This window comes from Vicugna pacos, chromosome 5 (genome assembly GCF_048564905.1).
Source record: "Vicugna pacos chromosome 5, VicPac4, whole genome shotgun sequence".
Taxonomy (NCBI): domain Eukaryota; kingdom Metazoa; phylum Chordata; class Mammalia; order Artiodactyla; family Camelidae; genus Vicugna; species Vicugna pacos.
Genome location: NC_132991.1, coordinates 68,624,860 through 68,647,974, shown reverse-complemented (window position 1 = coordinate 68,647,974; position 23,115 = coordinate 68,624,860). Strand labels below are relative to the sequence as shown.

General features: G+C 35.9%; 1 protein-coding gene across 2 annotated transcripts in view; it reads left to right on the top strand.

The window, feature by feature from the left end:
- The window catches only part of FAM117B (family with sequence similarity 117 member B), a 59,075-nt gene that overhangs the window by 3,067 nt on the left and 32,893 nt on the right, over nucleotides 1-23,115 (top strand). For both annotated transcript variants that reach the window (XM_072961436.1, XM_072961435.1), the window contains exon 2: nucleotides 21,912-22,063. In XM_072961436.1, coding sequence (XP_072817537.1) covers nucleotides 21,912-22,063 — 152 coding nt within the window. The remainder of the gene's footprint in view (nucleotides 1-21,911; nucleotides 22,064-23,115) is intronic.

Genomic DNA, 23,115 nt, shown 5'->3' with positions numbered 1-23,115 from the left:
CGCTGCCAGATGTCTGTCAGATGAATTGGATGTCCTAATCTTTGTTAGAAATCCAGTATCTGAAAGTCCCTGTTTAAAGTCTCGGGATCTTTAGAGGGGTGTCCCTTTTCAGTCAGCTCCCTATCCAGTTGCTTTATTCCCCCAGGGTTTGAGCCAGTCATTGGCTGATCCAGAACTTCCTTCTCTTGACTACTGTAAGGTAATCCAGAACCCATCCCTGACAGATATTTTAAACTTCCTACCTTTAGTGCCTACCATCTCCATGGTGAAGCGGTTTGTCATTAGGAACTGAGGTACGCTTAGAGAAGGTAACTAGGCATCAGTGTTGACTATAGATAAAATGGTGAGGAAGATGAGATTTTTGTGCCTAACTTCCTTTTACCTCGCTTTGTCTTACTCAATACAAATAGATATATTACAAGTAGAGAGGCAGCATAACCCAGAGGTTAGGAGCGTAGGCTTTGGGTAGACAGTCTGGGTTTAATATCTGTGTTCCACCACTTAGAAGCCATGTGATATGGGGAAGTGAATAACTTTCTCACCCATAACTTTCTCATCTGTAAAATGGGTGATGATAATATCTGCTTCATATGGTGGTAAGGATTAAATGAAAGAAAGCAGTAAAATGCTCTGTACAGTACCTCAGTTTAAAAGTTAACTGTTATGTATCCTACTAGTTTTGCTTCCAGTTTTAGTGGATATAATATAAATTGCTAGTGTAAGCTTAGTTTTCATGGTTGTATGAAATTTCAAGTTGAAGAGAACATCCAGAACAGTTTATCATGGTATGGTCTGTGGTTCATTTGTATCAGAAATCACTTAGGGTCCTTGTTAAAAATGCAGGTTCCCAGACCCTACTCCAGACCTTGAAAACTCCCCCACCCACTTTGATTTTGCTGAACTCTAAATTTGAAAAAGAGTCACTGGAAGCATAGAAGGAAAATAGTTTGAAAACTCATTAGAGAAATGGGCACTAGTACAGTATGTATAAAAGTTATCTTTGCAGTCTGGCTGGCTGATACCAGGTTGTGTTTTTGCTGATTTTTCCCTTACTTTGGATACATTCTGTTGTGTATGAATTTGTTTGTTTATTGAGATTGGGGAGTGGCCAGAACAGCCACAAAAGATGGACTTCTCTGGACTAATAATTAGGAAGTAGGGTACCAGAACTTCATATTTGCAACATGTTAGGCTTCTGCTTTCTAGTATTTTGTGAAGTACACAGCTTTAAGAATTCAGTGTTTCTCTATATCTAAAAATAGATTTTAAAAAAGTTTCTATTGTATAGCACAGGAAACCATGTTCAATATCTTGTAATAACCTTTAATGAAAAAGAATATGAAAATGATTGTATGTGTGTATATATATACATGACTGGGACATTGTGCTGTACACCAGAAACTGACACATTGTAACCTACGGTACTTCAAAAAAAAAAAAACCCCAGTTCCAGTGTTTCTGTAGCATTTGGAGGATTGCTGCTAATTTCACAATTTCAGAGGAATCCTTTCTATTTATAATATCTGTATTTTACAAACATTGAAGACGAGGCAGGTAGAACCTTACTATTAGTTCAGTTTCTTGGCCGGTAGAATTTATATTGAATTAAGTTCAATTTTTTTCAACTTTGAACTGCTCTGTGTGTTAGTAATTGTTCAATACAAGGACGTAAAGAGGGAATTCCAGGGACTCACAAATCAGCCATGTAAGACAGGTACATAGGTATATAAGAGTGCTTTGGGCTCTTAGAGGACTGAGTAATTCTGAAGGGAATGGGTATAGCGTTTCTGTCAGAGGAGATGGCTTTTGATTTGGGTTGGAAAGAGAGGAACTGAACTTTACAGTTGGATCATAGAGGTGTGAAAAAATATATATATCGTATTCAGTTGTATGTCTTAACATGTGGAGTATAGGACATTGGGGGAGTAAAGAAGGCAGGCAGTTGAAAAAGAGAGTAGAAAGGTAAGTTTTCAGAATGATCTTGAATAGAATGTAAGAATTAGAATGTATTCCATAGATAATACTTTTGGAGCCAGACTGTCAGGGTTCAAAGCTTGGCATCACCACTTAATAGCTGTTTAGGCAAATTCATTTCACCTTTAAGAAGGGGCTGCTAACTAATAGTACAGTTGACCCTTGAAGAAAACAGATTTGGATTGCCCTGGACCACTTATATGTGGATTTTTTTCAGTTATTGTACTATATAGTACTACATAATCTGAAGTTTGTTGAATCTGCAGATGTGGAATTGTGGAACCGGAGGGCCAACTCTAAAGTTACATGCAGATTTTCTACTATACAGAGAGTTGGCCCTAACCCCTCATTTTTCAAATGTTTTACAATAGAGGATTGTTAGAAGGATAAAATCTTTGTAATCTCTGTGTGGGTATGGGAAGGAATCTCTTGATATTAGCTGTTCTCATATCATCTTTCTCATCCTCATCCAAGAGTTTAGGCATTAAAAGTTAATTTATAATATAAATAGTATTTACATTCTTGGAATGCATAGAGTTGATAAATATTTAGGATGAGTAGGCTATGAATTTGAGATGGGAGAGACTGTAGGAGAGTGACCTCACATTGAGGCATTGAGCACACGAATTTAGGTGGCAGTGGCAGTGGGAATGGCAAGCACAGAGATTGAGGAGACTTGGATTTGGTAACCTGTTGGATGTAGGCATTGAGAAAGGGGTTGTTGAGGATAATCCTTTGGATAGTGGTACTAATTGAGAGAAGCAACACAGTGGGGAATGCCAGTTTGGGAAGAGAAAAATGAGCTCAGTTCTGGACATACTAAGTTTGTGCTCTCAGGAAATCCAGATAATTTTCTAAATTCTGGCAAATACAGTTTTAGATCTTGGGGGTACAGTTTGAACTGGAGGCAAAAAGTTGGGACTCATTTATTTCAGCTCAGTAAACATTCATTTAACCTGTACTTCATGCTAGGTATTTGCATGTCAGGGATTCTTGAAATGACTACTCACTAGGATAGATAAGATGATAGGAGAATGCTGAGGTTAGAACTCTGGGAGAAAACAAGCATTTTAAGGGTAAAAAGAAATGCTAGTGAGGAAGCCTGAGAATGTGGCGGGAGGAAAGATGGTAGAATAGTGTTGAGAAAGCCAAAAAAAAGATTAGATTTTAAGGAAATGGTAAAGATTTTTAGATTCTGTGAAGATAACAGGTAGGCTGAGCCTGAAGAAGAGGCTTTTGCCAATTTGGCATTACCGTCAATTTGCTGATCTTTGAGTAACATGTTGGGAGCACAAATCGGATTAAAGTGGTGAGTGAGGAAACAGAGGTAATGATTATAAATTACTCTTACGGAGTATAAATTACTCTTATGTCACAGGAAGGAAAGTGACATAAAAGGATGAAGAGTTGAACTAAAGTTCATTTGTTTATTTATAGAATGGGGAAAACTGAAGCATGTTTTATAGACTTAGGGAAAGGATTCACAGGAGGTTAAAAGATTGCAAGTTCAAGAGCAGGAAAAAATAGATGGAGCAAGGTCATGGAAAATGTGAGAGGCAGCGGGATCCAGCACATAGCGTAGTCTGGAAATCTCAGAAACAACCAAGGACACTTCTTTCCCTGAGGATGGAGAGGAGGTAAGGGTGGATGAAGATGGTAGATAACCCAGCAACAGATGGAAACGAAGTTGAAATAGTAAGCTACTTCGATCTACAAACTACTTGAAGAAAAAAATAGTATGTTTGTCAAGTACTGTATTTAAAATTTAAAATTTTATTATGACCAAAGTATGTGTACGTAATTTAAAATATCAAAAAGCACTAAACTTACAATCAGATAAAATGTTCCTCTGCCACATCTGTCTCCACTCCCACTTCTTGCCCCCTGGAGATAACCACTTTCACCTTTTCTGTTTCATTGATTTTTACTCCTATCTTTATTATTTTCTTTGTTCCACCTGCTTTGGATTTAGTTTGCTTTTATTCTCGTTTCTCGGATGGAAGCTTGAATTATTGATTTGGGACCTTTTGCAATAGAAGCATTTAATGCTGTCTATTTTTCTCTAAGCAGTTGTTTAGTTGCATCCCACAAAATTTGATACGTTGTATTTTCATTTTAATTCATTCAAGATGTTTTCTAGTTTCCTTGAAGTTTTTTGTCTTATGGATTATTTAGAAGGATTTTTTTAAAATTTCTAAGTATTTGACGGTTTTCCAGATAGCTTTCCCTTACTGATTTTTAGTTTGATTCCATGTCAGAGAACATGCTTTCTATGAGTTCATTTCTTTTAAATTTGTTAAGGTTTGTTTTATATGTACCAGGATATGATCTACCTTAACAAATGTTTCATGTGTCCTTGTAATGTATTCTACAGTTGTCGTGTGGAGTGTTCCATAAACGTCAGGTAAAATTGATGGTGGTTTTTCGGTCTTCTGTTCTCTTGCTGATTTTCTACATATTTCTGTCAGTTACTGAGAGAGAGTTGAATTCTTCAAATGTAATAGTGGGTTTTTTCTTTCATTTCTGTTAGTTTTTGCTTTGTGTATTTTTTTTTTTAACTTGCAGAACCATTTAAACATTATTACGTCTTTCTGGAATTGACCTTTTTATCATTATGCATTTTCTTTTAGCTCTGGTTATTTTCTTATTCTGAAGTCTACTTTGATTAGCGTTTGATCTATTTTTTCCATCCTTTCTATGTTATTCTATATTTCCATCCTAACTATATTGTATTTGAAGGACATTTCTAACATACAGCATACAGTGAGTCTTTTTTTTTAAATCTAGTCTGATCTCTCTTTTAATTAACATGTTTAGACTCTTTACATTTAGTGAAATTATTATATTTAAATATAGATTTGCTATTTTATTATTTGTTCTCTATTTTTCCCTACTGTTTTTTGTTTCATTCTCTCTTATCTACCATCTTTTAGATTACTTGACTGTGTTTTTAGTTATCTATTTTAATTTATATATTGCTTTTTGACTCTGTATAGATTTTTGTTGTTGTTTGCTATGAGAATTACAATAGACATACTTAACTTTTCATTTACATCAGGTAAAATGTAGAAATCATGTAATCAATTCTTTGGCCTCTTCCCTGTATGTTAGAGTGCTTGTGTATTTCTATACACAATGAAAACAGTACAGATCGTATATATGTTCTTATGTATATGTCTTCACAATTTGCCTTTAAGAAATTGGGCATGATAGTAATACTTGTTTACAAAGGAAAGGAAAGAGAGTAATATTTGAATTCACGCCTCATGCGTTGGATGCATACCTTGAAGGGGGAGGGTGTAGCTCAGTGATAGTGCATGCCTAGCATGCACAAGGTCCTGGGTTCAATCCTTGGTATCTCCACCAAAAGAAATCAATAAACCTAATAACCTCCCCCCCTAAAAAAAATTAAAATGGCTGCATACCTTGAAATTAGACTGTATCTGTTCCATTTCATAAATGAGAATACCCAGGCCCAGAAAGTTAAGTAATTTAGTACTTTAGAGAGTTACTAAATGTGGGATTTTGACTTATGTCTATTTAGTTTTGAGGCCTATGTTTTTAAAATCTTGTCATAGTATTATGTAATATTACTTACATATTTAGCCAACATTGAACACCTATTATGAATAGGTATCATACTAAGCTGGTTTAAATGAACACAAAAATACAGCATGATGTATCCTAGAAGTTCCTCCCTTTTTCTTCTAGTTTGAGGAGTATCTAGTGTGCCTCTAAGACCACCTGATATAGGATTGCCTTTGTTCTTAAGGGGAGCATTGAAAATAAATACACTGATAAATCAGTGGATGGAGTGATCTGGGAAAATTGGTGAAACAGTTTGGAAAACAGCATTTGAAGGAGAAATATTTTTCAGCCTTTTAAACCCACTTCTTGATTTGGTAAACACAAGTATTACACTATGATATTAGAAATTTCAAAAATAAAGCAGTGGTGATTCTAGAATAAAAAAATTTATTTCCTGAAAAATACATATTTTTCTATATCAGTCATGTAACATCAGTGTGGATGGGTCTGCTTACTTGCCAACAGGCTTGCCAGTCCCACATAGTGTGCAATCTGAATTTTTTTTTTACCTATGGAAATCTGTTTTTATTGCCAGAAGTACAGTTTAAGAAATCAGCTTTGCAAAATAAATAATCAAGAAAGGATCAAGTTTATTTTTGAGGAGCAGTAAACTGGAAGATGTTTTCCCCTGAAATTCTCCAGATTATTTTTTGAAAATTACTTTGTTAACTGAGTCAAGCTTTAAATTATAAAAAATATCCTTGGAGATATTTTGGCCAAGAAGAAACATAGCTAAGAGAAATGTTCCTCACATTGTTTCAAATGGAATTTTCAGGCATGTCATTGTGAAAGTGTTTCCTTAAATCATCTGTCAGAAAAAAAATACTAGATGACTATTGCTGTTTTTTCCTTTGGAATCCTTATCTTTGAGTGGTTTATTGGGTCAAAGATGAAGAATATTAAAGCACCAATTTGCTTTGTCCAATTTTTTGAATTTTTCCTTTGTTTGCTTAAAGTAGTATTTTTCTAGACTCTTGGTTATAAATGACAACCTATCTTAAAGTAACTAGAATGACAGTAGAAGTGGTGAAGTTCTGAATAACCAAGAGCTTGGATAGATCTGTCCGCAAAAATGAAATGGTTTCAGGATACATTCTCATAATTATTTAATTTTTCATCTGTGTCTGTCTGTTAGCTTCATTCTGTCCTGCTGTCTCAAATCATCAGGTATTTATTGAATACCTGTTGTGTGCTTGACACGATTTTAGTTGCTAGAGGGACAAGTGATGAAATAAGACAGACTCTTATGTGCTCAAGGAGCATTCTTTCTAGTGCAAGGACTTGTTCTATGTAGCAGGGAACAAGACCAGAGACCAATACAGACTTTTTTTAATCTATAAGACCCATGAGGCAAGAAAGCTTCTTTCCCACTAATTCCAGCTAGGAAAATTCCAGGGAAGGACTGTGTTAGATTGTGTGCCCGTTCTAGAATCAGTTACTGCACCCAGAAGGATGAGGTATTGTTATTAACTTTAGTTAATGTGTAATGTGTTAATTTAGTTTAGTTAATGTGTGTAATAACCTGGGTCATTTACACACAGTATTCAGAGTCTGTTACCAAAAGAAGAGAAGGGATGGGGGAGAGTGTGTACAAGACAAGCGAAGATAGTAGCTCTTCCTTGGTGTTTGAATTTTGAAGTTTGATTTCTTGTATTCAGTGCTTCAAAGAAACTTACCACATATGCCAATGCTTTACTAATTTTGAAAACTTAAAACTACCTCTTTCTCCTCATTTCTAAATCTAAGATAATTGTGATCTTCAGTTTGATATGCAAAGAGCCAGACAAATAATTTAATGAGTTATTAACTGCTTTTCACATAACTCATCATATTGATAGGAAAATTGTGCTCTTGTAGATTATAAAGACATAGTTTTGAAAGTTAATGCTAGATGGTATTTTAGCTTGGGTTTGTTCAAAAGAAGATCCAGAGACAAGGATTTGTTTGGTTGGTTCTAGGAAGGGACATTGAGGAGGTAGTGAAGAGACAGGAAAGCGGCAAGAGCCCATAAGAACGCATTAATAAGAAGTATACCACAGTGGGAAGAGCCCATTTCTACTAAGCACTTCTGATAGATCATGTGGAACATGGCTCAGAAATGTCTCCCTGAGGAGATGAGGATGCTAGAGTATTTACCCACCACCTCTTGACCCTCAGTGGTTGGAGCTTTTAGGGATGTTAACTCCCAGCCACTTTCTGCTTGCCCTGCTGCCTAGTTGTGCGTGCTCCTTCAGTTAGAGAAAGTTCTTAGGCAGAGAGGGATGAATTGTCCAGAGAACTGTCCAAGTGCTCTTCATGGTGTCTGTGAATGAATATGGGTAGGACATTGTTTGATTCATCTATAAATGGTGAAAGATAACTGTATATCCTCAAAATAGTTGGGTTTTTCTTTTGAGTTTTCATTAAAATTCTCGTGTATTGCTAGAACCACAAAAGTACCTACACTTACCTCCCACCCCAGTTCAGCTCATTTGGCATGCTCATGGTAGTTAACACAGTCTGCTGAAATACAACCCCAGAAATTTCACTGACTTAAAACAACAAAGGTTTATCATGGCCGTTGTAGGTTTGGTGGCTTGCTAGGAGAGCTTTCCTCCACCCAAAGGCTCAGAGACCCAAATTGATATCCCGCTGAGTCCTTTCGGTCTACCATGTAGACAGGAGAATGCATGGAAAAGGGACACCTGCTCTTGTGTCTGGTTTGGACTTGTTACGTCAGTTGTAGTGCATGGCCAGAACCAGTCACATGGCTCAAGCCTAACCAGAAGGAAGGCACTGTCTCTGACCCATTTGGCAATGAAGAATTTTCACTTAGCTGCAGGATTTCATTAGTTTTAATATTGGTCTCCAAGTATACAATTAATTACTGTTTTCTTTATTGATAGATAGATCACAAACAGTAAAAATAAAGAGCAGTTACTTAGTTACTCACCAAAATGAAGATTCTTACCTAAGTCAATAATTTGACATCCAGAAAAGAAACGCAGCAGAATTTCTTAATTTCGTTTTTGACCAGTTTTGGCACCACATAGTGTTTAAGTTTTCAAAATGTTTTTTCCAGTAGCTAATTTATTCTACATGATTAAAAGTACAGTTTCATATAAAATTTTACCAATTTTCATAGATTCAAGTATGTTCTCTAATCCAATCTAAAATTTCTTTTAAAAATAAGAGTTGAGGGGGAAGGGTATAGCTCAGTGGTAGAGTGCATGCCTAGCATGCATGAGGTCCTGGGTTCAAGCCCCAGTACCTCCATTAAATAAATAGATGAATAAACCTAATTACCTCCCCCTCCATCCCCCCTGAAAAAAGATGAAATAAATAAATAATTTTTTAAAATAAAAAAATAAGATTTGCATTAGTTTCATAATAGGAAAGTGTAGATAAAGGGGGCCTGCATGCTTAGCATTTTCAAACACACAATGCTGAGTAATTGAACACCTCATTTTGTCCAGTATAAATTAAAATCCTTCTCAGTTTCAGCTGAAAAAATGAGGAAAGCAGCCAGTAGGAGAGGACATGTTAAACATGAGGCCTTAGCTCAGGATACATTTTTACGTTCTTTTTAGGTGACTTCAACATCAAATCTTATTTTAAATGAAACATGTTGCCTTCAAAATAGAAAATGTTTATAATTATGTTAAGGAAGTATAAGCTGTCAAGACTTTCAGAGAGTTTTGGTTTCTATAGGAGACTGTTCTGTTAAAGCAATAGGTATTTTATATTCTAAATAGGAAATTATAATATTGAACATTTCTACTGTCTTAGAAATTCTGATATTCTCTACTCCAGTCAACTTTCAAATTACTGAGGTGTTAAGAAGACTATAAAGAAAGCTCAGGGACTCTATGCCAGGCATTAGGCTTACTAGGAATAGGTAAACCATTTCTGGAATGGGCCAGATAGTAAATATTTTAGACTTGTGAGCCATATATAGTCTTTGTTATTGTAGCAAGAAAGCAGCTGTAGATGACATGTAAGTTAATATGACTGTGGTCTAATAAAACTTTATTGACAGACACTGAAATTTGAATTGTATATTATTTTCATGTCACAAAATATTGTTTTGTTTTTTCGCCCAACTTTCTAGAAATGTAAATACCCAATCTTAGCTAGATAGCTTATGAGTCATAGTTTACTGACCCCTGCTGTACACCATAGATAAGATGATGGAGATGGGACTCCTTCCTTAAGGATCTTATAGTCTAGTGTGAGAGACAAAGAGATGAGTTCAGTAGATTGTGTGGCAAGTGCTCAGGTGTGTACTCAGTCCATTGGGAATGTAGAAGAAATATATTTGGCCCAGAAAATTGAGGAAAGTTTCTTGGAGATGATACTTCAACTGTGTGTTTAAAGTAGGTAGTCCTTCAATCAGGATAAGAAGAAAGGAAGTTGGCCATTCATTCTCTCTCTCTCTCCCCCCACCTCCCTCTCTCCCCCCACCCTCCCCCCTCCCTCTCTCTCTCTGTCTCCTCTTCTCTCTCCCTCCCTCCCTCCCTCCTTGTCTCTCCCTCCCTCCCTCCCTCTCTCCCTCTATGGCCTGGCCATATTGACCATGTTTGATTTCTTGAGCAAAAGTACCCTTCCCCTTCTCTGCCTTAAGTTCCTTAGCTTGAAGAGCTCCTTCTGCCTCCAGTTCATTCACGCTCATTCGTCAGCTCTCAGCTTGATAATGCTCCTGTTTCATAAGATTCTGGAGCAATCTGTACTTTTCCTTTCTTAAGACTCATTAGGCTTTTGATTGCAGTTTGCAACCTGCCTGTTCCACTAGGGATATGTAAATAAGCATAGAGCTTGATGTATTTTGGTTTCTTTTAATTTTTTAATTAAATTTTTTAAAATAAAATATTTTAATTTTTTAAAATAAATTTTAAAAAATAAAAATAATACATCTGTCTAACTTAAAAAAAGTTTATGCCTTTCAGAAGGATTTAAAATGAAAAGTAAATATTCCTCTCCATGACCAGTATTAAGTTTTTTGGATGTTCTTTCAGAATTTTTATGTGGTGATACACATATCACCCCACATGCATATATTTTATAAACTTTTGACAAATTTAGTGTAATGATATATTGTAGAGTTATACCTATTTTTATTATTAGAGAGTTTTTATACACAGGGCTACCTCCTTTTTGGAAGAACTATATTTTAACCTTTTTTGATATATAACTTACATAGGGTAAACTTCACTAATTTTATTGAAATTTTATTCCATATGTAGATGTATCACAATTTAATAAGTGTTTATTGAGTGTATAAGATATTGAATGCATTGTGGCTCAACATGGATTAACGAATGTCTTTTTAGTATCTGTTGACTAAGAAATTACACAATGTAAAAAAAAAAAAATACCATGAATTCAGAACCATGGCCTCTGTTTAAATGTATTAAACATAACTGTTTATTAATTTTAGTCATACATTTAATGTATAACCCATAAAGCTGGCACCTCCTTCCCATCTCATGACCTGAGCTCCAATTCTGGGCCCCTTCTGGGAGGAAACTGCTTTTAGTACTACAGCTTGTATCCATCCATACCTTTTCTCTGCTCTCATATATGTATATGTACATCTATAAAAATATTTGGTGCTGCTTTTAAAAAAGTGTCAGGAGAGGTATATATGTAGGTTAATATTTGAAATTATTATAAAATATATCAGGGATGATTCCAAGTACTCTGCATAGATTTTTAAAACAATCTTCACAAAGGTCTTAAGAGACTTAAAAATCAGCCTTAAAAAGAGACTTTAAAAAGTCTTAAAAAGAGACTTAAAAGTCTTAAAAATCATAATTATCCCCATTTTACAAATGGGGAAACTGAAAGCACAGAGATGTAACATACGCAAAGTCATGCATCTAGTAAATGACAGATCAAGGTTTTTAGTCCAGAGAGTCTGACAGAGCCTCTGTTTTAATGACAGTGTTCTACTGGCTCTTTCTGGAAGCACTAGGAAAAATAGGAAATAAAGGCTTGGGCAAATTTGGAGATGTTTTCAAGTGCCAGATTAAGAATATCGATTCTCTTCATTGTGTATTGTAGAATCATTGGAAACTTTTGAGGAAAGTAGTAATATGAACAAATGGTAGCAGAGTATAGAATGGGATGGAGGGAAGGAGAACCTGAAGGCAGACTAGGTTGATGCAAATGTCAAAGCAAAAAGTGATGAAACCTGAAATTAGGACGGTAGTGTAATGGGTATGGAAAGGAAGGAGTGATTAGAAAGGTACTGTTTTGGTGAACCTGGCAGTTCTGGTTTGAGAAGGTTTACAGGAGAGGAAAAGGTTATGTAATTTCAGGAGGCCAGTAGTGCTTCTACCTCAGGGCTTTTTCAGTTGCTCCTCTCTCCAGTTGGGTCACTCCTTAGATACTCTTTCCTGTCTCCTATGTCTGTTCAAAGGTCTCTAGTCAAATGTCACCCCACCAGAAAGGCCTTCCTTAACTTCCATATAAAATGGCAGCCTCATACAGCATGCTTCTCTGCCCTACTTTTTCTTTATTATTAGCACCTAAAATATTCTTTGTTGGTTTTATGGTCTCACTTTCCCTATTAGATATGTTTTCCAATAGCAGAGACTTTTCCCTTGTTTGCTCCTGTATCTATAATAGATACTCAGTAAATGTTTATTGGATGAATGCCATGGAAGGCAGGCAACACAGGAGGATGAATAGAGAAGGTAATAGAAATGATAAGTTTAGTATTGCTTTGTAGCTCACCTCTCTAGACATTTATGGCAGGCAGTTTTAAATTTATGTCTTAAGCGAGGGATAGAGAGTTGAAGCTAGTGGTGTGTTAGGTGAACGTGATAACCACTACACTACGGAAACAACGCAGCTGGTGGTGTGGATATTAACAAGTACAACATAATACGTGTACTGATTGATATTGAAATTCCAAGTACCTTTTAAAATATGAAACATAAATTAAGTTCTGTTTACTTTTTGTATTTTTTTCCTTTATTGTCACTCTTTGAAGACTGATACAAGTGTTTATTGGTTGCAAAAGGATCTGCTTATTTTAGTTGTTTTTTTTAATTGCTTGCAAGAAAAATGTAAGACTGCATTGGGGGCCCAGAAAGGGGCTGTGGCATACTTAGGAACTAAGGTGGCATGAACTTTGGTTACAGCTGGCTTATGTTGTGAATGCTAGAGGGCCAAGTCCTTGCTTCACTACAAAGCATTTTCTTTTACTGTTTGTTTTGGACTTGAATTTAGTGTAAAAAAGTTGCTAGTGCCTGCTTGATGAGTTAAAGACCAATTAGTCCTTTTACCCAATTTCTTAAATCTTTTACTTTCTATCCCTTCATGAGGAATCTTCTTTAGAGGGTTATGTCTAACGTCTCACTTCCTGTTCATGCCTCAGACTATTCAGTGTGATTTCTGCCTGTTGACTTTATTGACATGGCTCTTGAAAGGGAATACAGTGTCCTCTACCTGCTAGGGATTTTATGTATTTTTTCCTAGTTGATCTTCATAGCAATCCAGAGGCAGGCTCTTTCCTAAACTTCCGCTTCTCTCCAGGTCCCTGAAATGTTTGTTTCCCAGAATTTCTTTCAGTATCCACTTCTCTTAAGCTTCATCAGCTGATGCACCAATAACTTTAACCTGTTTATACACAGATTACTTCTAAATTTCTCCTGGCACAGAACTCTAGACACACCCCTGTGCATACACTAATATATAAAATTGCCTGTTTAGTCTCAGTTTAATATTCTACAGCTGTATGAAGCTCAGTGGGTTTGAAACTGAACTAATTATATCCTAGTTGCCTAAGCCTGAAACTTGGGGAAGTCATAATAATGCTAGAAGATATTTACTGTGTCCCGGCTTTGTACATAAGCACTCTCATTTGATCCTCACAGCAACCTTACTTACTTTACAGATGTACTAAGAGAGGTTTTGAGCAGTTAAGGAAACTTAACCAGGTGGCAGTACAGTGGATGGAGTTGGATTTGAACAGAATCTGGATAATTTCAAACTCCATACTCTATCCATTCTGCTGAACTTCTCTCCCCTTCTTTTCAACATGAACACAGAACACAGACGCTTCTAAGAGGACCCAGTACTGCTGACCTCTTGAGTTATTCTGTAATATTGCATGTTCTTGATTCTAGTTGCCTTGCCCACTTGGATTATTGCAGTAGCCATTTGATAGATCTTCCTGACTCGGTTGTTTTACATCCATACTGTTTTCAAGAAATTTCTTCTGAAATGCAAATCTGGGTTTGTCATTTCCCTTATTGCCTTCAAGACACAATACAAAATTCTTGGCTTAGCATTCAAGACATTCTCTGGTCTGTTTTGGCCATTATAGGGTACATTTAGTTCCTAGAGCTGTATTTCACCATTCTTTTATTGCTATTTTAGCATTCCCTTTCCTGCTCCCTCATTGTCAAATTCCCATTTTTAAAAGTTGGGTTAACTGTCACACCCCCCCCCCCGCCAAATCTCTGCTCTTCTCTGCATTCCCCTCCCCTTGGGTGTCCCTCATTTGTGATCACTAGTACTGTGGTCAGACCTCTTGTAAGTAGGCAGCCTCTGAGATGGCTCCACTTCCTGGTGTTCCTGCCCTTGTATAATATCCTCACCCTGAGTGTGAGCTAGACCTAGTGACTCAATTCTAGCAAAAGAATACAGCAAAAGTGATAGCATGCACTTCTGAGATTTGGTTACCAAAATATTGTCCCTTGTGTCTTGCTCTCCCTCACTCACTTGCTGTCTCAGTTTTTTGGGGTACCAACTTGCTACATTTAAGTGGTCCTATGGAGAGGCTCAAGTGACAAGAAACTGATGTCTCTGGCAACAGTAACGGCGAGGACCTGAAGTTTCCCATTAGCCAAATGAGCTTGGAAGCAGATCTTCCTCTTTTTGAGCCTTGGAAACTGCAGCCCCAGCTGATCCCTTGATTGCATCCTTGTGAGAGACTCTGAGTCAGAGACACCCAGTTAAATCACACCTGGATTTCTGACCCATAGAATAAGTGAGATAATTGTTTTGTTAAGCTACTTAAGTTTTGCAGTAATTTGTTATGCAGCACATTTTGGCACTTCCAGGTGGGATGCTGCCATAACAAATATGTAAAAATACAGGAATCATTTTGGAACCAGGCAGTGGATAGAGGTTGGAAAATTTTGTCAGTTATGATGGAGAAATTTCCTTGAGCAGACTAGACATTTGGACTTTGAGGAAGTGTGGGTGAGATCTCAAAAGGAAATGAGAAAGATATTGTCAAGACTGTAGAAGGGGGATCCTTGTTATGTTGAGGCAGAAAACGTAGCAACACTCAACATTAGTAGCGTGGAAAGTAAGGACTGTGTCTAATGAACTGGGTAATCTAGCTAAGGGGATTTCTGAGCACAGTGCTGCAGGTGCCAGCAGATTTATTCTTGATCCTTACAGCAAAATATGTGGGGTGCCTGTGGACTACCACTCTTCTGGTATTTATCATATTATGTTGTATTACTTAATTTTCTATATTTCTCACTAGTTTGAGACTTCAGTGAGAGGCCTTCTAATGTAGTAGTTTAGATCTTGCTCAGATTCTAGTTTTAAAGAGATCTACGCTCAAGTCTTGGCTCTGCCTTTTATTGTGTAATGGTAACAAGTTACTTAACTTTCTAAATCTGTTTCCTCATCTGGAGGATGACATTAATGATGATAAATTCCTAAAGAGTGTGCATTTTGACTTTTGTACTTACTACTCTATCACCAGTACCTAAAAGTTGCTTAATAAAGATTTATTGAATTAATGAACTGAATAATCTCTACCTCAGAATACTATGATTCAAATCTTTATAGTACAATGGTGCCACCTGATGAAATCAGTTAATTCTAGACATGGCCTTCCCTTGATAGCACTTACTTTGCCATTGTGTAGTTTAAATGAAGTAATGCATGGAGAGCAATTAGCACAATGCCCGATATATATTAGTTACTCAATAAATGTTAGTTTTATTTAGGTATTTCATTTTTTTCTCATTATTTTTCATTTTCACTTTTCCGGGTTATTTATATAATTTCTTATGCGTCAAAAACTGCGTGAAACAACTCACAAAGCAAAAGATTTGTTTATAATTATGGATGATATATCAAGAGTCACTTGAGTTTAAAATATGATTACTTGGACATGAAGTGACTTCTGGTGATGTGGAGAAGTCTCTGGACTTAATCTCCTATGATAAACAATTAGTAACTTGTACAAAGGATATCAAGCAGCTATTTTTAGGTATTCGACAATAGACAGTGTGGGAATGTGATTCCTGAGAAAAAGGAAACGGGTAAGGTGAGTGCTATAATTATCCTGGATTATTACTAGTAGACACACTTCAGACCATGGAAGAGGGAATCTTGGTCAGGGTATGATGTCTTGTTTAATTGATGAGATAGAGATTATAGTTCAGAGAGGTTGAAGTGGCTGAAAATTGCTGGTCAGGGTTTCAGAGAAGAGGGAGTTGAGTACAAAAAAAAGTTCTAGAAATATGCATAGGGGTTTCCTTTAGCTTTTGCTAAAGCATGTAAAGAATGTGTGTGTGCAGAATGAAACTATGAGATTGGGCAAGATTTACTGGGGAGCCATAAATTGGCTAATTTCCAGAGTTGGAGAGTTGCTCAAGCACTGACCATACAGAGTGATGAGACCTTTTTGATCATCCAGGATGTTCAGTAGAAACCCCAAAATGTCCATGACTTAGGAGTAGGGCTGTTTAGTAGGCAGGCTTTACTAAAGTCTACCCCCACCTGTCCTAAAACATATCAAACTTCAAAGATCAAGCTGATCCACAAGCTACTTAACTGACTTTCAAAACAAAGTGCAACAATCTTTAAAAGAGGATAACAAAATCCAGACATTTAAAAGTGTAACACTGTGTACTTCCTATATTGTACATCCTTCCACTATTGTACATCCAATAAAAAATTACTAGAATCAGGAAAACGTGAATACCAGAAAACTTAAGGCAGTAAAAACAGTCTAAGAATAACAAAGATGGTAGAATTAGCAGACAGAAACTTTAAAAGGGGCATTATAAACATGCTCAGAATGCTCAAAGATTTAAAGGAAAATAGGAATGTCATGAGAAGGAAATGATAATATTAAAAACTGAATGGAATTTGTAAAGATGAGCACTAGAATAAATGAAAAATTCACTGATTGGGATTAACAGTAGATATCAGCAATTTCTTATCTGATGAAGAAAAGGTCAGTGAACTTGAAGACATAGCAATAGAAACTACCCAAAAATTAAACATAGTGGAAAAAACCTGATGATACATCAGCAACCACTTGAGTTGAAAAAATGTAATGGAGAAGTTAACTGAGGAAGAAACATGGAAGTAACTGAAGAAGATACGAAATTAGAACTGAATTATAGAAACATGTTTTTTTCTTTAATTTCCCTTAACAGATTATAAATAAGTTCTCATGTAAGTTTATCATTTCAAAACACAGTTTTTAATATCTTAAATATTCCATTATGTATTTCCCATCAGTTTCCTTAATCTCTAATTTTGGACATATTATTTATGATTTTTACTATTGCAAATGTAATGAATAGCTTTGAATTTAAAGCCATTTCCCACATTTTATTATTCTGTTTATATGCCTAGATATATAGTCATTGAATCTAAGAATATGAATTTTTAAAACATAGGTAATAAGTTCACATGTCAAATTTAAAAGATATACTTGGAAAGACAGTGAAGTATCTTCCTTGCACCTTTCTGTCTGCCAGCCATCCAGTTCCCCTTTCTGGAGGCAGCCATTGTCATTAGTTTTTTTATATTTCTTTCCAGAGACATTTTAAGAGAGAGAGAAAAAGTGTGTGTGTAGGAGGAAGTTTAGATGGTGGATGAATTGACATATACTTTTATAAGAATTTAATCATACTATGCATACCATTTAAGATAAAATCAACTACATTTAATTTTACTTGAACTTAATAAAAGGAAGCTAAAATGAAACAGTACCTCCTTCATTGAAATGTTTCTTAACTAGAAGAAAAGATCTCTATGAGATTAAGAAAAAAGGTTGAGTAACATTTAAAAAATACTAATAATGTATAAAAGAAATAGAAATTGCCAGTAAAATGAATATTTTAGAACTCAATAATAATTGATATGCAGATAAAATGATTTTTTCCATCTTTTTTTTAGATTGGGAAAAATTGATAAAATGTACTTAAGAATGTGGGCAGTTGGAGTATTCTTGTGAGGGCAAAATCCTTTCTGGTGGAAGGCAATTTGGCAGTACCTAAAATTTTTAATTATTTACGTATAATATATATAGTTGGATATGCAATTTGATGTCTATATTTTTTATGAAGAGATAAATAAGCATAAAAGATACCTATCTGCCACTAAAAATGTCCATCAATATGGGATTATGATATATCCATTCAGTAGTACTTTACAGCTGTTAAAAGTGGTGATTTATTGTAGATTCGTATTTATTACAATGGAAATATGTCCTTCACATGTCCTTTTTATTTCTCAACAATAAGTAGAAGTGTGCCTAATGGGACCTGATTTATATAAAATTGTACGTGTTTATAGGTGTAGGCAGATTTTTGGAAATAAATACTCATTAAAATGGTTATCTCTGAGTGATGGCCTGTTAGGATTTTGTAGGGATTTTTCTTTTTTTGGTTAGGTTTCTTTATGCTGAATATTTATCATTTTTATACCTAAAAAAGAAAAGGTTTTTTTCCCCTCTTTCTGTACAAATGAATATGTCTAGTTTATCCTTTCTGCTTGTTCAATTATTTTGTGGATAACAAAAAATAACAGGTTTTAAGCCAGTACCTGATCAAGTACTACAAACACCTACGTCTAACGTCTGTAGAACCTTTGTCATACAGTACCTAAGGGCCATGGTTTGGGATGCTCTGCCATTGAAGTTACCCGGGAACTAGTTGAACTGGTATAGATGGCTGGGGAGTTCTGAACTCCAGAGCCCAGGGCATTGACTGGGATTTTTAATGCCACACCCTGCTGTAGTTAACTTCTTTAAAGACTTGATTTTAAAGAACAAAGTCAAGTTTGAACCTTTGTTTTGTTGTTTTGATATACTTTGTTTTTCTCAGCTTTATTTAGGTATAATTGACAAGTAAAATTGTAAGCTGTTTAAAGCATAATGATTTTATATATGTATACATTGTGAAAAGATCCCTTCCATCTAGTTAATTAACACATCCGTCACCTCACATATTTATTTGTGTGTGTGTGTGTGTGTATGACAACATTTAATTCTGCTCTCCTAGCAAATTTCAGCTATTCAGTACAGTATTATCAACTTTAGTCACCATTAGCACCTCAGACCTTATGTATTCATCTTATAGCTGAAAGTTTGTACCCTTTCATTAACCTCTCCCTATTTCTCCCATACCCTTGGCAGCCACTTTCTACTTTGTTTCTATGAGTTTGACTTTTAAAAAAAGACTCTACATAAAAGTGATACCATGCAGTATTTATTTTTGTTGACTTACTTTGGATTAAGAAAAGAGTATCTGAATTTATTGCATGCACCTGCCCTTGTTGAAAGACGATAGTAACATTAGAAATCAATTTCTTCTTTGCATCTATGTCAGGTATTGTCTTAATCGTTGGGTTGGAGGGAAGTAAAATTTCTGCCCTCTAAAATCTCACTCTCTAGTTAGAGCAATGGAACAGTCAAAGAGACCACTTCAGTGAGCCAGGTTATGGCAGCACACAGGAGGGCTTTTGACCTAGATGTTGATGAGTTTCTTGGGCTTGGGTGGCTGTTAAAGGGAGATTTTCCAGAAGAAACATTTGAACTGAATTTTGAATTTCAGTTCAGACATCTGAACAGAAATTTGAAAAATTAAATATGAAAATTAAAATTACCCAAACTAAAGAAAGAGATATGAGGGTAATGTAGGTAGAGAGAAAAGCCTGGAGGCATGCAGGGCATGGCACATGTTGGGAACTGCAAGTCGTTCAGCTTGGTTGGGAATTGAGGCAGTGCAGGCAAGAAAGGGAGGCAGGCGAGGCCAGATCATGAAGGGTCTTGTCAGCTGTCAGAGTCTTCCTCTGGACTTCCTTGTAAATACAGTCTTTGTTAACGCAGGCTGGGAATCTTTGAGTCATCTTTGAGGCTCCCTCCCCCTTCCGTAAACTCCCTCATAATTAGGCACCAAATCTTGTCAATTTGGAGAACTTGGATTGAAATGGAATAATGACAGGCTAGGTATAGACTCTGTGTTCTTTATTGGAGGCTGTAGCTTAGCCTTTTTAATTTCTAGGGCTTAAAACTGGCTCACAGACCCTTAGTAAATGTTTAAATTGAAGGGAGTTCAAAAGAGAAAATGTTAGGTATTTTTACATGTAACCATGTATAAGTTTTCTATTCTCCATTTCCTTATAGAAAGTCTAATGGTCTTACAAGGCCTAATCGACAAGTCAACTCTTGAATAATTAAAAATCTTGAAAATGATGGGTAGTGAGGGTATAGCTCACTGGTAGAGTACGTAATTAGCATTCATGAGGTCCTGGGTTTAATCCCTAGTACCTCCATTTAAAAAAAAAATCTTGAAAATGGAACAGACCCATTTGTAAGATCTGTTTGATTAGTGCATGGTGGGTGAATGAAACGGTGTCATACTTAGGGAAGAAAAGTGCCAGACAGCTTTGAGCAATTTGATTTTAATGAATAGTTTAAATAGTGTATATGCCCCCGTTTTTTTGTGGCCAAGAGCAACCTCCATGTGACTATTCCAGTGGAGATTAATTTTTTAGTTAGAGGAAACATCATGAACATTTGTATTTATTGTTTTTCACTTGTTAGAGTTAATATTGTGGGAACATGGTTTCTTGAACTTATGGATATGTATGGTGTTTATTTTGTGTTTAAGTAGACTGTATGCAGAGATGGTTAACATTTGCAACAATTAGGCATTGTTTTAGTGAAATAATTGTGCCATTTTGAAAACAAATTATGTATCTGAGGCATATCTGTGAAGCAACTTTTATGATTACCAGCAACACAGCTGCTGTAACTATTAGTGGAATTGAATTTTTTGTTATTTGGGTCACATAACCAGCAACTGAACTTTTATACTTGTAATGATGCAAGACCTTATTAAGACATAATCTTAAAAAAAAAAAGACAATATAATACAAGTAGAAGAGAGGTGTCTTAAAGAGTTTTTATATATGGCCTTAAGAAAAAGGTATTTGTTATCATATAAATCTAGAATGATAGCATTATAATTCAACTCATGCCTGTATTTATGTTTAGTATTTTTAAAACCCCTTTGTAAAAAAAATTATAGGATAAATTAGCTTAATCCTACTGTCTTCCCCCTCAAAATAAAAAAAGAAGATATGAGGGTGTTTCTTCTACATTACCTCTAACATCCCCATTACTGCTACTTTTTAAAAAGTCTTTTATTTTTGGCTTATATCTAAATACATATCCTGTAGCTTGAAATGGAAAAGATATTTGCATATGTGGCTTCAAGTATAGCTCCTGTAGCCTGGTTAGTGTGGCTTCTTACAGTCTATTTATTGTAACAAGAACTCACTAAGATATGTACCTTACAGAGCTGATTAAAATGGAATTTTACCTGTAACTTTCTCTAAGCTGCCATTTATCCTTTTGTGTATGGGTGGTATGATAAGTGAGTATTTTACTCATTATACACACTTAATCTTAAAACCGAGATGAACGTAATTAAATGGATAGATGAGCATTTTTTAAATGGACAGATATATAGTTGTCTTATTTTCTGTTTTTTTTTGTAGAGATAGTTGGAGTTGTAAGAAATAATACAGGGAGGTCTTTTGTACCCTTTGCCCAGCTTCCCCCGGTGATAACATGTTGTAGAACTCTGTAATATTTTGACAGCGTACAGTCCACTGCTCTTGCTCAGATTTCTTCAGTTTCACTTGTACTCACTTATGCATGTGTTGAATTCTGTACTCCTTAGTCTCCTTTGTGTGTTTGTATACCCACCGCAGCCGTCAGGACACTGAATAGTTCCCTATCACAAGCGGCCCTCGTGTTGCCCTTTTTTAACACCTGCTTCTCTCCTGCCACTTTACTGTTCCTCCCCTACCTCTGACCACTGGCAACCACTAATCTTCCTTCTTTTTCTAAAATTTTGTAGTTTTAAAAATGTGTGAGTGAAATCACACAGCTTTTAACCATTTGAGATGGAATGTAATCACTCAGTGTAATTCCCTGGAGATTCATCCAAGTTTGTGAATCAATAGCTTATTCCTCACTCTTTATATTTAAGTTAGACAACTCCTCTATGTAGTTAAAAACTTAGTTTCTACTTTGTTTTCTTCCTATTCTATTTTTAAAATAAATGTATTTGCCTTATATCTAGGTGACAAAGCGAGACCGCCTTCCTCCAGCCCCTCCAGCATCATCCGCCGCACGTCCTCCCTGGATACGCTTGCTGCTCCGTACCTTGCAGGGCACTGGCCCCGTGATGGCCATGGGCAGGCTGCTCCTTGCATGAAGGACAAGGCTACACAGGTAGGTTTATTACAGTTCTTACCCTGACATGTGTCGCTCTGAAACCATTTCCCATAATATTACGTGTTCTACTCTGTACTCAAATTCTTGAAACATTAGTGTGTATTAGGATTGTCTGAGAAGCTTATCAGAAGTGCATATTCCTAGGCCTGAACTTCAGCTGTTCTGAGTAGGTTTTTGCTGAGGCTTGGGAATGTGCATTTTTAACAATTCCCAAAGTAATTCTGATACATACAGATAATTTATGGACAGACTCTTCTCCCACTTGCTCTTTGTGGGTAGGTTAGAGCTTCATGATACATTTACTATATGGAATTTGGACTTAAAAATCTGTAACAGTAAGGATTACTTTACTTTCCATCTACCCTTATATTTTTGTCCTAGAAATCTTCATGTGTTGGCGGGATGGTGGTTATATTACGTTTCTAACAGAGTCTATAAATGTAAATATCCTGACACAGGGACTCTAGAAGCAAAATTTGATACTTTTAGATTTATAAAAAATTTTAATTAAAAGGACTGTAAGAGATCATTTGATCTACCGCCTAGTTTTACAAATGAGAAAACTGAGATCCAAGATCATAAAGCCAGTTGCTGACTGCGTCTTGGTAGGGCCTAGTTTCTATCATAGCATTTAGTACATAGCACTTACTACTTTAATTATAATTAGTTAAATATTTGTCTAATCATTTATTTCATGTTTCTCATACTCAGTAGATGGTGAGCTCATGAAAGCAGGAACTATGTCTGGCTTGTCCATTCTGTATTTTCATCCCCAGGACTTAGTGCTGTACCTATTGGAATAAACACTTAAGGGATATTTGCAAAGGAATGAATGAGAACAGTTAAGGCTTTATGGCTAGTGAAGAATGAAAATCATTTAAAGAGTTAAAAGGTTCTTTATACTGATTTTTTTTTGGTGGGGGAGTATTGGGATTTACTTATTTATTTGGAGGCACTGTGGGTTGAACTCAGGACCTTGTGCATGCCAAACATGCGCTGTACCACTGAGCTATACCCTCTCCCTTATACTGTTTGTTGAAAATCAGCTA